The 17,963-nt window shown below is 47.5% G+C and overlaps 1 protein-coding gene across 1 annotated transcript in view; it reads right to left on the reverse strand.

The window, feature by feature from the left end:
* The window catches only part of LOC106613841 (ubiquitin thioesterase ZRANB1), a 92,130-nt gene that overhangs the window by 15,705 nt on the left and 58,462 nt on the right, over window positions 1-17,963 (reverse strand). The window contains exons 3-4 of the mRNA XM_082978776.1: window positions 2,420-2,607; window positions 568-721 (exon numbers count right to left, since the gene is read on the reverse strand). Coding sequence (XP_082834902.1) covers window positions 568-721; window positions 2,420-2,607 — 342 coding nt within the window. The remainder of the gene's footprint in view (window positions 1-567; window positions 722-2,419; window positions 2,608-17,963) is intronic.

A 17,963-nucleotide genomic window follows, 5' to 3' on the forward strand; every position in this document is an offset into this window, starting at 1 on the left:
GCAGGAAAAGACTGGCTGCAATCTCTCTCTCTCCCTCACCAAGACTAGATGCAGTCTCTCCCTCACTAAGACTAGCTACTGTACTACAAGACTGGATGCAGTCTCTTCCTCACTAAGGCTAGCTACTGTACTTCAAGACTGGATGCAGTCTCTCTCTCCCTCACTAAGGCTAGCTACTGTACTACAAGACTGGATGCAGTCTCTCTCTCCCTCACTAAGACTAGCTACTGTACTACAATACTGGATGCAGTCTCTCTCTCACTAAGGCTAGCTACTGTACTACAAGACTGGATGCAGTCTCTCCCTCACTAAGGCTAGCTAATGTACTACGAGGATAACCTACATTGTTTATTCACACACTTAAACATACTTGCTAAATGTATTTTATATACAGAACAACTTGAAATTGGATCAAACATTTCAGTCCTTTTGCAAATTTTTTATCATGATGAACAAATCTCCCTCGGACATTTAGCCTACAGCTTGTTAACCATCAATTCATCATCACTGAGGAACACTTGAGGACAAACAGCTTGATGTACAGTAAAGACAGGGCAGGTCGGTCACCTGCGGGCAGTGTGAAGGTCACCAGGTCAGAGAGGAAGTAACAGTTGAAGTCTCCTTTACGTTGGTGCAGAGAGGCAGCGATCTCCCTGCGGATCTGTTCTGTCAGCTCACCACACACCATGGCAGGGATACACTTAGCTGCCTGCTGGGACACCTGCACGGGGATGGAGGGAGGAGAGACTCGTTATGACAAGACACCTTTTTATTTTCTGGCACCCTGCTGCTCCAGGAATAACCTCCTCCAGAATTAGTTGATTTTAGACAGTTTTATCCAGTTAAAGGAATTCAAGTTGACAGTAACAGACTTGCTACAGGAGATATGTAACTGGGAGGATGGATGACAGTAACAGACTTGCTACAGGAGATATGTAACTGGGAGGATGGATGACAGTAACAGACTTGCTACAGGAGATATGTAACTGAGAGGATGGATGACAGTAACAGACTTGCTACAGGATATATGTAACTGGGAGGATGGATGACAGTAACAGACTTGCTACAGGAGATATGTAGAACGTGCCTTGTTGATAGTGTTGTTAAAAAGGCAGAACAGCGCTTTACTGCGGACAGACTTCTCCCCATCTTAGTTACCGTTGCATCAACATGTTCTGACCATGACAATTTACAATGCAGGGTGACTCCAAGCAGTCATCTGCAAACATAGACACACTGGCTTTACTCAAGGCCAGTGGCATGTCATTAGTAAAGATTGAAAAAGGTAAGGGGCCTAGACAGCTGCCCTGGGGAATTCCTGATTCTACCTGGATTATGTTGAGAGGCTTCTATTAAAGAACACCCCCACTATATACACACGTACACATGGGTTTTGTGTTGTAGAGTAGGGACTTGAGGGCACACACTTAATGCATTTTGAAATATGTTGTGAATGTATTGTAATGTTTTTAAAATTGTATAACTGCCTTAATTTTGCTACACCTCAGGAAGAGTAGCTACTGCTTTGGCAGGAACTAATGGGGATCCACAATAAACCCCAGGAAGAGTAGCTGCTGCCTTGGCAGAAACTAATGGGGATCCATAATAAACCCCAGGAAGAGTAGCTGTTGCTTTGGCAGGAACTAATGGGGATCCACAATAAACCCCAGGAAGAGTAGCTGTTGCCTTGGCAGGAACTAATGGGGATCCATAATAAACCCCAGGAAGAGTAGCTGTTGCCTTGGCAGGAACTAATGGGGATCCATAATAAATACAAACCAAACATTTTCTCATATTCTATGCTAGTTGTACCCATGCTAGCATCTTTAGATCTCCCCTTTCTTAATTTCTAACAGATATTTTAATCTCTGTCACATGAAACCGCTCACACATGTGGTGTGCTTTTGAGAACAATGTTTCCCCGCTAATTGCAATTTGGAAGATTTGCGCATACAGCCATGTGCGTATTGTTGAGCTTATAATATGAATAAATAAAACTGGATCAACATTTTAAGCTAAACGATCTGATATGTTGCATCAGCCTCATTGCTTTAAAAAAAAATGATAAGAGTACTTGGATTAGTAAAAAAATGTCCTACTTGAAAAAATGTTTAAATGTGACCCGTTTCCGGAAACTTATGTTGGATTTTCAAGATGTCTGATTTGGAAAACGAATGAGTACAGTTGCTTGCTTATATGTGAATTACAGTTGTGATAAGTCTGACCATGAGTAAGATGCCATTTTTTTCCCCCCTATCTAGATTCTTTGTCTCCCTGACTTGCAATCACTTTACGTTTGAGCCATTAGGATAATGGCTACTGTTCTAAATAGCTAGTCGGTCCACGTGAGGGAAAAAAATTATCCGAATCTGGACATTCACCTTGACTCTATTTAAAAAAAATTTTTTTTTAACTTTACCTCAGTGAGAAGGATAGCCAACATGTCTTGTCTCTGGAAGCGGATGGCCAGGTGAACTAGCGTAAAGCCATCGTTGAAGGCAGTGGCACGGTTCAGGAGACGGACCTCGTCTGAAGTCATCTGACGGGCGATGTCACCACCTGACGACTTGTAGGCCTCGACAGCAGCCATGTTCCCCTCCACCACACCTGCAGCACAGACATTTTTTCCCTTTTAGGCTACATTTTAAATCATAAGTAGACACCTAGGCTACATTTAGACAGGCAGACCAATTCTGATTTAGCTTATGTGATTGGTCAAAAGAAGATCAGAATTGGGCTGCCAGTCTAAAGGTAGCCAGAGAGACAGGGAAAGGGAGGGAAGAACTCATTACTGGGGATGACCCGGAACAAGTTATATTAAATTTAAACTTTATTTGTCTCTGCAGAGAAATTGATTGTGCAGCCAGGAGTAGGCTACACAAAACAACAAATCGTACTACGGTATACACGTTTTTAAAACAATTTATGGATCTATACATAGTCTGTGAGGGTGCAGAAGAAGGGAGGAATGACGTCGTAGTGTTATGTGTTGGGGGGGAAATTCAGTCCACTGACTTCACTGAACACAACACACTGTGTACCTACCACTGTGAGACTGTCAAGATAAATACAAATTGTGTACAGACATTGTTTGAATCCCTCCCCCCCTCAAGGCTAGGGTGTTCCTCCCCCCCTCACTACCACAAACACTGTTCTACTGTCAGATCCCGACTGTCATCTCTCCCTACTCTTGTCATCCACAGAAAGGAGCTGGCAGTGAAGAGTCAAGGCTGTCAGGCTGGTCATTGTTAAGAGATTTACTGTAGGTCTAGGCCTGTAGAGCTGGCCGTGAACAGTCAGGCTGGTCATTGTTAAGAGATATACTGTTAGTCGAGGCCTGTAGAGCTGGCAGTGAACAGTCAGGCTGGTCATTGTTAAGAGATAAACTGTAGGTCTAGGCCTGTAGAGCTAGCAGTGAACAGTCAAGCTGTCAGGCTGGTCATTGTTAAGAGATATACTGAAGGTCGAGGCCTGTAGAGCTGGCAGTGAACAGTCAGGCTGGTCATTGTTAAGAGTTATACTGTAGGTTGAGGCCTGTAGAGCTGGCAGTGAACAGTCAAGCTGTCAGGCTGGTCATTGTTAAGAGATATACTGTAGGTCTAGGCCTGTAGAGCTGGCAGCGAACAGTCAGGCTGGTCATTGTTAAGAGATATACTGTAGGTCTAGGTCTGTAGAGCTGGCAGTGAACAGTCAAGCTGGTCATTGTTAAGAGATTTACTGTAGGTCGAGGCCTGTAGAGCTGGCAGTGAACAGTCTGGCTGGTCATTGTTAAGAGATTTACTGTAGGTCGAGGCCTGTAGAGCTGGCAGTGAACAGTCAAGCTGTCAGGCTGGTCATTGTTAAGAGTTATACTGTAGGTCGAGGCCTGTAGAGCTGGCAGTGAACAGTCAAGCTGGTCATTGTTAAGAGATTTACTGTAGGTCGAGGCCTGTAGAGAACAGTCAAGCTGTCAGGCTGGTCATTGTTAAGAGATATACTGTAGGTCGAGGCCTGTAGAGCTGGCAGTGAACAGTCAGGCTGTCAGGCTGGTCATTGTTATGAGATATACTGTAGGTCTAGGCCTGTAGAGCTGGCAGTGAACAGTCAGGCTGGTCATTGTTATGAGATATACTGTAGGTCTAGGCCTGTAGAGCTGGCAGCGAACAGTCAGGTTGGTCATTGTTAAGAGATTTACTGTAGGTCGAGGCCTGTAGAGCTGGCAGTGAACAGTCAAGCTGTCAGGCTGGTCATTGTTAAGAGATATACTGTAGGTAGAGGCCTGTAGAGCTGGCAGTGAACAGTCAGGCTGGTCATTGTTAAGAGTTATACTGTAGGTCGAGGCCTGTAGAGCTGGCAGTGAACAGTCAGGCTGGTCATTGTTAAGAGATTTACTGTACGTCGTGGCCTGTAGAGCTGGCAGTGAACAGTCAGGCTGGTCATTGTTAAGACTTGTACTGTAGGTCTAGGCCTGTAGAGCTGGCAGTGAACAGTCAGGCTGGTCATTGTTAAGAGATTTACTTTTGGTCGAGGCCTGTAGAGCTGGCAGTGAACAGTCAGGCTGTCAGGCTGGTCATTGTTATGAGATATACTGTAGGTTGAGGCCTGTAGAGCTGGCAGTGAAAAGTCAGGCTGGTCATTGTTAAGAGATTTACTGTTGGTCGAGGCCTGAATAGCAGGCAGTGAACAGTCAAGCTGTCAGGCTGGTCATTGTTAAGAGATTTATTGTAGGTCGAGGCCTGTAGAGCTGGCAGCGAACAGTCAGGCTGGACATTGTTAAGAGATTTACTGTAGGTCGAGGCCTGTAGAGCTGGCAGTGAACAGTCAGGCTGGTCATTGTTAAGAGATATACTGTAGGTCTAGGCCTGTAGAGCTGGCAGTGAACAATCAAGCTGTCAGGCTGGTCATTGTTAAGAGATTTACTGTAGGTCGAGGCCTGTAGAGCTGGCAGTGAACAGTCAGGCTGGTCATTGTTAAGAGATTTACTGTAGGTCGAGGCCTGTAGAGCTGGCAGTGAACAGTCAAGCTGTCAGGCTGGTCATTGTTATGAGATATACTGTAGGTCGAGGCCTGTAGAGCTGGCAGTGAACAGTCAGGCTGGTCATTGTTAAGAGATTTACTGTAGGTCGAGGCCTGTAGAGCTGGCAGCGAACAGTCAGGCTGGTCATTGTTAAGAGATTTACTGTAGGTCGAGGCCTGTAGAGCTGGCAGTGAACAGTCAAGCTGGTCATTGTTAAGAGATTTACTGTAGGTCAAGGCCTGTAGAGAACAGTCAAGCTGTCAGGCTGGTCATTGTTAAGAGATATACTGTAGGTCGAGGCCTGTAGAGCTGGCAGTGAACAGTCAGGCTGGTCATTGTTAAGAGTTATACTGTAGGTCTAGGCCTGTAGAGCTGGCAGTGAACAGTCAGGCTGGTCATTGTTAAGAGATTTACTGTAGGTCGAGGCCTGTAGAGCTGGCAGTGAACAGTCAGGATGTCAGGCTGGTCATTGTTATGAGATATACTGTAGGTTGAGGCCTGTAGAGCTGGCAGTGAAAAGTCAGGCTGGTCATTGTTAAGAGATTTACTGTAGGTCGAGGCCTGTAGAGCTGGCAATGAACAGTCAAGCTGTCAGGCTGGTCATTGTTAAGAGATTTATTGTAGGTCGAGGCCTGTAGAGCTGGCAGTGAACAGTCAGGCTGGTCATTGTTAAGAAATATACTGTAGGTCTAGGCCTGTAGAGCTGGCAGCGAACAGTCAGGCTGGTCATTGTTAAGAGATTTACTGTAGGTCGAGGCCTGTAGAGCTGGCAGTGAACAGTCAGGCTGGTCATTGTTAAGAGATATACTGTAGGTCTAGGCCTGTAGAGCTGGCAGTGAACAGTCAAGCTGTCAGGCTGGTCATTGTTAAGAGATTTACTGTAGGTCGAGGCCTGTAGAGCTGGCAGTGAACAGTCAGGCTGGTCATTGTTAAGAGATTTACTGTAGGTCGAGGCCTGTAGAGCTGGCAGTGAACAGTCAAGCTGTCAGGCTGGTCATTGTTCAGAGATATACTGTAGGTCTAGCCTGTAGAGCTGGCAGTGAACAGTCAGGCTGGTCATTGTTATGAGATATACTGTAGGTCTAGGCCTGTAGAGCTGGCAGCGAACAGTCAAACTGTCAGGCTGGTCATTGTTAAGAGATATACTGTAGGTAGAGGCCTGTAGAGCTGGCAGTGAACAGTCAGGCTGGTCATTGTTAAGAGTTATACTGTAGGTCTAGGCCTGTAGAGAACAGTCAAGCTGTCAGGCTGGTCATTGTTAAGAGATATACTGTAGGTCGAGGCCTGTAGAGGTGGCAGTGAACAGTCAGGCTGGTCATTGTTAAGAGTTATAATGTAGGTCTAGGCCTGTAGAGCTGGCAGTGAACAGTCAGGCTGGTCATTGTTAAGAGTTATACTGTAGGTTGAGGCCTGTAGAGCTGGCAGTGAACAGTCAGGCTGGTCATTGTTAAGAGATATACTGTAGGTCTAGGCCTGTAGAGCTGGCAGCGAACAGTCAGGCTGGTCATTGTTAAGAGATTTACTGTAGGTCGAGGCCTGTAGAGCTGGCAGTGAACAGTCAGGCTGGTCATTGTTAAGAGATTTACTGTAGGTCGAGGCCTGTAGAGCTGGCAGTGAACAGTCAAGCTGTCAGGCTGGTCATTGTTAAGAGATATACTGTAGGTAGAGGCCTGTAGAGCTGGCAGTGAACAGTCAGGCTGGTCATTGTTAAGAGTTATACTGTAGGTCGAGGCCTGTAGAGCTGGCAGTGAACAGTCAGGCTGGTCATTGTTAAGACTTGTACTGTAGGTCTAGGCCTGTAGAGCTGGCAGTGAACAGTCAGGCTGGTCATAGTTAAGAGATTTACTTTTGGTCGAGGCCTGTAGAGCTGGCAGTGAACAGTCAGGCTGTCAGGCTGGTCATTGTTATGAGATATACTGTAGGTTGAGGCCTGTAGAGCTGGCAGTGAAAAGTCAGGCTGGTCATTGTTAAGAGATTTACTGTTGGTCGAGGCCTGAATAGCAGGCAGTGAACAGTCAAGCTGTCAGGCTGGTCATTGTTAAGAGATTTATTGTAGGTCGAGGCCTGTAGAGCTGGCAGTGAACAGTCAGGCTGGTCATTGTTAAGAGATATACTGTAGGTCTAGGCCTGTAGAGCTGGCAGCGAACAGTCAGGCTGGACATTGTTAAGAGATTTACTGTAGGTCGAGGCCTGTAGAGCTGGCAGTGAACAGTCAGGCTGGTCATTGTTAAGAGATATACTGTAGGTCTAGGCCTGTAGAGCTGGCAGTGAACAATCAAGCTGTCAGGCTGGTCATTGTTAAGAGATTTACTGTAGGTCGAGGCCTGTAGAGCTGGCAGTGAACAGTCAGGCTGGTCATTGTTAAGAGATTTACTGTAGGTCGAGGCCTGTAGAGCTGGCAGTGAACAGTCAAGCTGTCAGGCTGGTCATTGTTATGAGATATACTGTAGGTCGAGGCCTGTAGAGCTGGCAGTGAACAGTCAGGCTGGTCATTGTTAAGAGATTTACTGTAGGTCGAGGCCTGTAGAGCTGGCAGCGAACAGTCAGGCTGGTCATTGTTAAGAGATTTACTGTAGGTCGAGGCCTGTAGAGCTGGCAGTGAACAGTCAAGCTGGTCATTGTTAAGAGATTTACTGTAGGTCAAGGCCTGTAGAGAACAGTCAAGCTGTCAGGCTGGTCATTGTTAAGAGATATACTGTAGGTCGAGGCCTGTAGAGCTGGCAGTGAACAGTCAGGCTGGTCATTGTTAAGAGTTATACTGTAGGTCTAGGCCTGTAGAGCTGGCAGTGAACAGTCAGGCTGGTCATTGTTAAGAGATTTACTGTAGGTCGAGGCCTGTAGAGCTGGCAGTGAACAGTCAGGATGTCAGGCTGGTCATTGTTATGAGATATACTGTAGGTTGAGGCCTGTAGAGCTGGCAGTGAAAAGTCAGGCTGGTCATTGTTAAGAGATATACTGTAGGTCTAGGCCTGTAGAGCTGGCAGCGAACAGTCAGGCTGGTCATTGTTAAGAGATTTACTGTAGGTCGAGGCCTGTAGAGCTGGCAGTGAACAGTCAGGCTGGTCATTGTTAAGAGATATACTGTAGGTCTAGGCCTGTAGAGCTGGCAGTGAACAGTCAAGCTGTCAGGCTGGTCATTGTTAAGAGATTTACTGTAGGTCGAGGCCTGTAGAGCTGGCAGTGAACAGTCAGGCTGGTCATTGTTAAGAGATTTACTGTAGGTCGAGGCCTGTAGAGCTGGCAGTGAACAGTCAAGCTGTCAGGCTGGTCATTGTTCAGAGATATACTGTAGGTCTAGCCTGTAGAGCTGGCAGTGAACAGTCAGGCTGGTCATTGTTATGAGATATACTGTAGGTCTAGGCCTGTAGAGCTGGCAGCGAACAGTCAGGCTGGTCATTGTTAAGAGATTTACTGTAGGTCGAGGCCTGTAGAGCTGGCAGTGAACAGTCAAACTGTCAGGCTGGTCATTGTTAAGAGATATACTGTAGGTAGAGGCCTGTAGAGCTGGCAGTGAACAGTCAGGCTGGTCATTGTTAAGAGTTATACTGTAGGTCTAGGCCTGTAGAGAACAGTCAAGCTGTCAGGCTGGTCATTGTTAAGAGATATACTGTAGGTCGAGGCCTGTAGAGGTGGCAGTGAACAGTCAGGCTGGTCATTGTTAAGAGTTATAATGTAGGTCTAGGCCTGTAGAGCTGGCAGTGAACAGTCAGGCTGGTCATTGTTAAGAGTTATACTGTAGGTTGAGGCCTGTAGAGCTGGCAGTGAACAGTCAGGCTGGTCATTGTTAAGAGATATACTGTAGGTCTAGGCCTGTAGAGCTGGCAGCGAACAGTCAGGCTGGTCATTGTTAAGAGATTTACTGTAGGTCGAGGCCTGTAGAGCTGGCAGTGAACAGTCAAGCTGGTCATTGTTAAGAGATTTACTGTAGGTCAAGGCCTGTAGAGAACAGTCAAGCTGTCAGGCTGGTCATTGTTAAGAGATATACTGTAGGTCGAGGCCTGTAGAGCTGGCAGTGAACAGTCAGGCTGGTCATTGTTAAGAGTTATACTGTAGGTCTAGGCCTGTAGAGCTGGCAGTGAACAGTCAGGCTGGTCATTGTTAAGAGATTTACTGTAGGTCGAGGCCTGTAGAGCTGGCAGTGAACAGTCAGGATGTCAGGCTGGTCATTGTTATGAGATATACTGTAGGTTGAGGCCTGTAGAGCTGGCAGTGAAAAGTCAGGCTGGTCATTGTTAAGAGATATACTGTAGGTCTAGGCCTGTAGAGCTGGCAGCGAACAGTCAGGCTGGTCATTGTTAAGAGATTTACTGTAGGTCGAGGCCTGTAGAGCTGGCAGTGAACAGTCAGGCTGGTCATTGTTAAGAGATATACTGTAGGTCTAGGCCTGTAGAGCTGGCAGTGAACAGTCAAGCTGTCAGGCTGGTCATTGTTAAGAGATTTACTGTAGGTCGAGGCCTGTAGAGCTGGCAGTGAACAGTCAGGCTGGTCATTGTTAAGAGATTTACTGTAGGTCGAGGCCTGTAGAGCTGGCAGTGAACAGTCAAGCTGTCAGGCTGGTCATTGTTCAGAGATATACTGTAGGTCTAGCCTGTAGAACTGGCAGTGAACAGTCAGGCTGGTCATTGTTATGAGATATACTGTAGGTCTAGGCCTGTAGAGCTGGCAGCGAACAGTCAGGCTGGTCATTGTTAAGAGATTTACTGTAGGTCGAGGCCTGTAGAGCTGGCAGTGAACAGTCAAACTGTCAGGCTGGTCATTGTTAAGAGATATACTGTAGGTAGAGGCCTGTAGAGCTGGCAGTGAACAGTCAGGCTGGTCATTGTTAAGAGTTATACTGTAGGTCTAGGCCTGTAGAGAACAGTCAAGCTGTCAGGCTGGTCATTGTTAAGAGATATACTGTAGGTCGAGGCCTGTAGAGGTGGCAGTGAACAGTCAGGCTGGTCATTGTTAAGAGTTATAATGTAGGTCTAGGCCTGTAGAGCTGGCAGTGAACAGTCAGGCTGGTCATTGTTAAGAGTTATACTGTAGGTTGAGGCCTGTAGAGCTGGCAGTGAACAGTCAGGCTGGTCATTGTTAAGAGATATACTGTAGGTCTAGGCCTGTAGAGCTGGCAGCGAACAGTCAGGCTGGTCATTGTTAAGAGATTTACTGTAGGTCGAGGCCTGTAGAGCTGGCAGTGAACAGTCAGGCTGGTCATTGTTAAGAGATATACTGTAGGTCTAGGCCTGTAGAGCTGGCAGTGAACAGTCAAGCTGTCAGGCTGGTCATTGTTAAGAGATTTACTGTAGGTCGAGGCCTGTAGAGCTGGCAGTGAACAGTCAGGCTGGTCATTGTTAAGAGATTTACTGTAGGTCGAGGCCTGTAGAGCTGGCAGTGAACAGTCAAGCTGTCAGGCTGGTCATTGTTAAGAGATATACTGTAGGTCGAGGCCTGTAGAGCTGGCAGTGAACAGTCAGGCTGGTCATTGTTATGAGATATACTGTAGGTCTAGGCCTGTAGAGCTGGCAGCGAACAGTCAGGCTGGTCATTGTTAAGAGATTTACTGTAGGTCGAGGCCTGTAGAGCTGGCAGTGAACAGTCAAGCTGTCAGGCTGGTCATTGTTAAGAGATATACTGTAGGTAGAGGCCTGTAGAGCTGGCAGGGAACAGTCAGGCTGGTCATTGTTAAGAGTTATACTGTAGGTCTAGGCCTGTAGAGCTGGCAGTGAACAGTCAGGCTGGTCATTGTTAAGAGATTTACTGTAGGTCGAGGCCTGTAGAGCTGGCAGTGAACAGTCAAGCTGTCAGGCTGGTCATTGTTAAGAGATATACTGTAGGTCGAGGCCTGTAGAGCTGGCAGTGAACAGTCAGGCTGGTCATTGTTAAGAGATTTACTGTACGTCGTGGCCTGTAGAGCTGGCAGTGAACAGTCAAGAAGTCAGGCTGGTCATTGTTAAGAGATATAATGTAGGTCGAGGCCTGTAGAGCTGGCAGTGAACAGTCAGGCTGGTCATTGTTATGAGATATACTGTAGGTCGAGGCCTGTAGAGCTGGCAGTGAACAGTCAGGCTGGTCATTGTTAAGAGTTATACTGTAGGTCGAGGCCTGTAGAGCTGGCAGTGAACAGTCAGGCTGGTCATTGTTATGAGATATACTGTAGGTCGAGGCCTGTAGAGCTGGCAGTGAACAGTCAGGCTGGTCATTGTTAAGAGTTATACTGTAGGTCGAGGCCTGTAGAGCTGGCAGTGAACAGTCAGGCTGGTCATTGTTAAGAGATTTACTGTAGGTCAAGGCCTGTAGAGCTGGCAGTGAACAGTCAAGCTGTCAGGCTGGTCATTGTTAAGAGATATACTGTAGGTCGAGGACTGTAGAGCTGGCAGTGAACAGTCAGGCTGGTCATTGTTAAGAGTTATACTGTAGGTCAAGGCCTGTAGAGCTGGCAGTGAACAGTCAGGCTGGTCATTGTTAAGAGTTATACTGTAGGTCTAGGCCTGTAGAGCTGGCAGTGAACAGTCAGGCTGGTCATTGTTAAGAGATTTACTGTAGGTCGAGGCCTGTAGAGCTGGCAGTGAACAGTCAAGCTGTCAGGCTGGTCATTGTTAAGAGATATACTGTAGGTCGAGGCCTGTAGAGCTGGCAGTGAACAGTCAGGCAGTCAGGCTGGTCATTGTTAAGAGATATACTGTAGGTCTAGGCCTGTAGAGCTGGCAGTGAACAGTCAGGCTGGTCATTGTTAAGAGTTATACTGTAGGTCTAGGCCTGTAGAGCTGGCAGTGAACAGTCAGGCTGGTCTTTGTTAAGAGATTTACTGTAGGTCGAGGCCTGTAGAGCTGGCAGTGAACAGTCAGGCTGTCAGGCTGGTCATTGTTATGAGATATACTCTAGGTCGAGGCCTGTAGAGCTGGCAGTGAAAAGTCAGGCTGGTCATTGTTAAGAGATTTACTGTAGGTCAAGGCCTGTAGAGCTGGCAGTAAACAGTCAAGCTGTCACGCTGGTCATTGTTAAGAGATATACTGTAGGTCGAGGCCTGTAGAGCTGGCAGTGAACAGTCAGGCTGGTCATTGTTAAGAGTTATACTGTAGGTCAAGGCCTGTAGAGCTGGCAGTGAACAGTCAGGCTGGTCATTGTTAAGAGATTTACTGTAGGTCGAGGCCTGTAGAGCTGGCAGTGAACAGTCAAGCTGTCAGGCTGGTCATTGTTAAGAGATATACTGTAGGTCGAGGCCTGTAGAGCTGGCAGTGAACAGTCAAGCTGTCAGGCTGGTCATTGTTAAGAGATATACTGTAGGTCTAGGCCTGTAGAGCTGGCAGTGAAAAGTCAGGCTGGTCATTGTTATGAGATATACTGTAGGTCTAGGCCTGTAGAGCTGGCAGCGAACAGTCAGGTTGGTCATTGTTCAGAGATTTACTGTAGGTCGAGGCCTGTAGAGCTGGCAGTGAACAGTCAAGCTGTCAGGCTGGTCATTGTTAAGAGATATACTGTAGGTAGAGGCCTGTAGAGCTGGCAGTGAACAGTCAGGCTGGTCATTGTTAAGAGTTATACTGTAGGTCGAGGCCTGTAGAGCTGGCAGTGAACAGTCAGGCTGGTCATTGTTAAGAGATTTACTGTACGTCGTGGCCTGTAGAGCTGGCAGTGAACAGTCAGGCTGGTCATTGTTAAGACTTGTACTGTAGGTCTAGGCCTGTAGAGCTGGCAGTGAACAGTCAGGCTGGTCATTGTTAAGAGATTTACTGTTGGTCGAGGCCTGAATAGCTGGCAGTGAACAGTCAAGCTGTCAGGCTGGTCATTGTTAAGAGATTTATTGTAGGTTGAGGCCTGTAGAGCTGGCAGTGAACAGTCAGGCTGGTCATTGTTAAGAGATATACTGTAGGTCTAGGCCTGTAGAGCTGGCAGCGAACAGTCAGGCTGGTCATTGTTAAGAGATTTACTGTAGGTCGAGGCCTGTAGAGCTGGCAGTGAACAGTCAGGCTGGTCATTGTTAAGAGATATACTGTAGGTCTAGGCCTGTAGAGCTGGCAGTGAACAGTCAAGCTGTCAGGCTGGTCATTGTTAAGAGATTTACTGTAGGTCGAGGCCTGTAGAGCTGGCAGTGAACAGTCAGGCTGTTCATTGTTAAGAGATTTACTGTAGGTCGAGGCCTGTAGAGCTGGCAGTGAACAGTCAAGCTGTCAGGCTGGTCATTGTTATGAGATATACTGTAGGTCGAAGCCTGTAGAGCTGGCAGTGAACAGTCAGGCTGGTCATTGTTAAGAGATTTACTGTAGGTCGAGGCCTGTAGAGCTGGCAGCGAACAGTCAGGCTGGTCATTGTTAAGAGATTTACTGTAGGTCGAGGCCTGTAGAGCTGGCAGTGAACAGTCAAGCTGGTCATTGTTAAGAGATTTACTGTAGGTCAAGGCCTGTAGAGAACAGTCAAGCTGTCAGGGTGGTCATTGTTAAGAGATATACTGTAGGTCGAGGCCTGTAGAGCTGGCAGTGAACAGTCAGGCTGTCAGGCTGGTCATTGTTATGAGATATACTGTAGGTCGAGGCCTGTAGAGCTGGCAGTGAACAGTCAGGCTGGTCACTGTTAAGAGATTTACTGTACGTCGTGGCCTGTAGAGCTGGCAGTGAACAGTCAAGCTGTCAGGCTGGTCATTGTTAAGAGATATACTGTAGGTCGAGGCCTGTAGAGCTGGCAGTGAACAGTCAGGCTGGTCATTGTTAAGAGTTATACTGTAGGTCTAGGCCTGTAGAGCTGGCAGTGAACAGTCAGGCTGGTCATTGTTAAGAGATTTACTGTAGGTCGAGGCCTGTAGAGCTGGCAGTGAACAGTCAGGCTGTCAGGCTGGTCATTGTTATGAGATATACTGTAGGTTGAGGCCTGTAGAGCTGGCAGTGAAAAGTCAGGCTGGTCATTGTTAAGAGATTTACTGTAGGTCGAGGCCTGTAGAGCTGGCAGTGAACAGTCAAGCTGTCAGGCTGGTCATTGTTAAGAGATTTATTGTAGGTCGAGGCCTGTAGAGCTGGCAGTGAACAGTCAGGCTGGTCATTGTTAAGAGATATACTGTAGGTCTAGGCCTGTAGAGCTGGCAGCGAACAGTCAGGCTGGTCATTGTTAAGAGATTTACTGTAGGTCGAGGCCTGTAGAGCTGGCAGTGAACAGTCAGGCTGGTCATTGTTAAGAGATATACTGTAGGTCTAGGCCTGTAGAGCTGGCAGTGAACAGTCAAGCTGTCAGGCTGGTCATTGTTAAGAGATTTACTGTAGGTCGAGGCCTGTAGAGCTGGCAGTGAACAGTCAGGCTGGTCATTGTTAAGAGATTTACTGTACGTCGTGGCCTGTAGAGCTGGCAGTGAACAGTCAGGCTGGTCATTGTTAAGACTTGTACTGTAGGTCTAGGCCTGTAGAGCTGGCAGTGAACAGTCAGGCTGGTCATTGTTAAGAGATTTACTTTTGGTCGAGGCCTGTAGAGCTGGCAGTGAACAGTCAGGCTGTCAGGCTGGTCATTGTTATGAGATATACTGTAGGTTGAGGCCTGTAGAGCTGGCAGTGAAAAGTCAGGCTGGTCATTGTTAAGAGATTTACTGTTGGTCGAGGCCTGAATAGCTGGCAGTGAACAGTCAAGCTGTCAGGCTGGTCATTGTTAAGAGATTTATTGTAGGTCGAGGCCTGTAGAGCTGGCAGTGGACAGTCAGGCTGGTCATTGTTAAGAGATATACTGTAGGTCTAGGCCTGTAGAGCTGGCAGCGAACAGTCAGGCTGGTCATTGTTAAGAGATTTACTGTAGGTCGAGGCCTGTAGAGCTGGCAGTGAACAGTCAGGCTGGTCATTGTTAAGAGATATACTGTAGGTCTAGGCCTGTAGAGCTGGCAGTGAACAGTCAAGCTGTCAGGCTGGTCATTGTTAAGAGATTTACTGTAGGTCGAGGCCTGTAGAGCTGGCAGTGAACAGTCAGGCTGTTCATTGTTAAGAGATTTACTGTAGGTCGAGGCCTGTAGAGCTGGCAGTGAACAGTCAAGCTGTCAGGCTGGTCATTGTTATGAGATATACTGTAGGTCGAAGCCTGTAGAGCTGGCAGTGAACAGTCAGGCTGGTCATTGTTAAGAGATTTACTGTAGGTCGAGGCCTGTAGAGCTGGCAGCGAACAGTCAGGCTGGTCATTGTTAAGAGATTTACTGTAGGTCGAGGCCTGTAGAGCTGGCAGTGAACAGTCAAGCTGGTCATTGTTAAGAGATTTACTGTAGGTCAAGGCCTGTAGAGAACAGTCAAGCTGTCAGGCTGGTCATTGTTAAGAGATATACTGTAGGTCGAGGCCTGTAGAGCTGGCAGTGAACAGTCAGGCTGTCAGGCTGGTCATTGTTATGAGATATACTGTAGGTCGAGGCCTGTAGAGCTGGCAGTGAACAGTCAGGCTGGTCACTGTTAAGAGATTTACTGTACGTCGTGGCCTGTAGAGCTGGCAGTGAACAGTCAAGCTGTCAGGCTGGTCATTGTTAAGAGATATACTGTAGGTCGAGGCCTGTAGAGCTGGCAGTGAACAGTCAGGCTGGTCATTGTTAAGAGTTATACTGTAGGTCTAGGCCTGTAGAGCTGGCAGTGAACAGTCAGGCTGGTCATTGTTAAGAGATTTACTGTAGGTCGAGGCCTGTAGAGCTGGCAGTGAACAGTCAGGCTGTCAGGCTGGTCATTGTTATGAGATATACTGTAGGTTGAGGCCTGTAGAGCTGGCAGTGAAAAGTCAGGCTGGTCATTGTTAAGAGATTTACTGTAGGTCGAGGCCTGTAGAGCTGGCAGTGAACAGTCAAGCTGTCAGGCTGGTCATTGTTAAGAGATTTATTGTAGGTCGAGGCCTGTAGAGCTGGCAGTGAACAGTCAGGCTGGTCATTGTTAAGAGATATACTGTAGGTCTAGGCCTGTAGAGCTGGCAGCGAACAGTCAGGCTGGTCATTGTTAAGAGATTTACTGTAGGTCGAGGCCTGTAGAGCTGGCAGTGAACAGTCAGGCTGGTCATTGTTAAGAGATATACTGTAGGTCTAGGCCTGTAGAGCTGGCAGTGAACAGTCAAGCTGTCAGGCTGGTCATTGTTAAGAGATTTACTGTAGGTCGAGGCCTGTAGAGCTGGCAGTGAACAGTCAGGCTGGTCATTGTTAAGAGATTTACTGTACGTCGTGGCCTGTAGAGCTGGCAGTGAACAGTCAGGCTGGTCATTGTTAAGACTTGTACTGTAGGTCTAGGCCTGTAGAGCTGGCAGTGAACAGTCAGGCTGGTCATTGTTAAGAGATTTACTGTAGGTCGAGGCCTGTAGAGCTGGCAGTGAACAGTCAGGCTGTCAGGCTGGTCATTGTTATGAGATATACTGTAGGTTGAGGCCTGTAGAGCTGGCAGTGAAAAGTCAGGCTGGTCATTGTTAAGAGATTTACTGTAGGTCGAGGCCTGAAGAGCTGGCAGTGAACAGTCAAGCTGTCAGGCTGGTCATTGTTAAGAGATTTATTGTAGGTCGAGGCCTGTAGAGCTGGCAGTGGACAGTCAGGCTGGTCATTGTTAAGAGATATACTGTAGGTCTAGGCCTGTAGAGCTGGCAGCGAACAGTCAGGCTGGTCATTGTTAAGAGATTTACTGTAGGTCGAGGCCTGTAGAGCTGGCAGTGAACAGTCAGGCTGGTCATTGTTAAGAGATATACTGTAGGTCTAGGCCTGTAGAGCTGGCAGTGAACAGTCAAGCTGTCAGGCTGGTCATTGTTAAGAGATTTACTGTAGGTCGAGGCCTGTAGAGCTGGCAGTGAACAGTCAGGCTGTTCATTGTTAAGAGATTTACTGTAGGTCGAGGCCTGTAGAGCTGGCAGTGAACAGTCAAGCTGTCAGGCTGGTCATTGTTATGAGATATACTGTAGGTCGAGGCCTGTAGAGCTGGCAGTGAACAGTCAGGCTGGTCATTGTTAAGAGATTTACTGTAGGTCGAGGCCTGTAGAGCTGGCAGCGAACAGTCAGGCTGGTCATTGTTAAGAGATTTACTGTAGGTCGAGGCCTGTAGAGCTGGCAGTGAACAGTCAGGCTGGTCATTGTTAAGAGATTTACTGTAGGTCAAGGCCTGTAGAGCAGGACAGTCAAGCTGTCAGGCTGGTCATTGTTAAGAGATATACTGTAGGTCGAGGCCTGTAGAGCTGGCAGTGAACAGTCAGGCTGTCAGGCTGGTCATTGTTATGAGATATACTGTAGGTCGAGGCCTGTAGAGCTGGCAGTGAACAGTCAGGCTGGTCACTGTTAAGAGATTTACTGTAGGTCGTGGCCTGTAGAGCTGGCAGTGAACAGTCAAGCTGTCAGGCTGGTCATTGTTAAGAGATATACTGTAGGTCGAGGCCTGTAGAGCTGGCAGTGAACAGTCAGGCTGGTCATTGTTAAGAGTTATACTGTAGGTCTAGGCCTGTAGAGCTGGCAGCGAACAAGTCAGGCTGGTCATTGTTAAGAGATTTACTGTAGGTCGAGGCCTGTAGAGCTGGCAGTGAACAGTCAGGCTGGTCATTGTTAAGAGATATACTGTAGGTCTAGGCCTGTAGAGCTGGCAGTGAACAGTCAAGCTGACAGGCTGGTCATTGTTAAGAGATTTACTGTAGGTCGAGGCCTGTAGAGCTGGCAGTGAACAGTCAGGCTGGTCATTGTTAAGAGATTTACTGTAGGTCGAGGCCTGTAGAGCTGGCAGTGAACAGTCAAGCTGTCAGGCTGGTCATTGTTCATGAGATATACTGTAGGTCTAGGCCTGTAGAGCTGGCAGCGAACAGTCAGGCTGGTCATTGTTAAGAGATTTACTGTAGGTCGAGGCCTGTAGAGCTGGCAGTGAACAGTCAAGCTGTCAGGCTGGTCATTGTTAAGAGATATACTGTAGGTCGAGGCCTGTAGAGCTGGCAGTGAACAGTCAGGCTGGTCATTGTTAAGAGATATACTGTAGGTAGAGGCCTGTAGAGCTGGCAGTGAACAGTCAGGCTGGTCATTGTTAAGAGTTATACTGTAGGT

This window comes from Salmo salar, chromosome 01 (assembly GCF_965601325.2).
Source record: "Salmo salar chromosome 01, fSalSal1, whole genome shotgun sequence".
In the NCBI taxonomy this organism is placed as follows: Eukaryota; Metazoa; Chordata; class Actinopteri; order Salmoniformes; family Salmonidae; genus Salmo; species Salmo salar.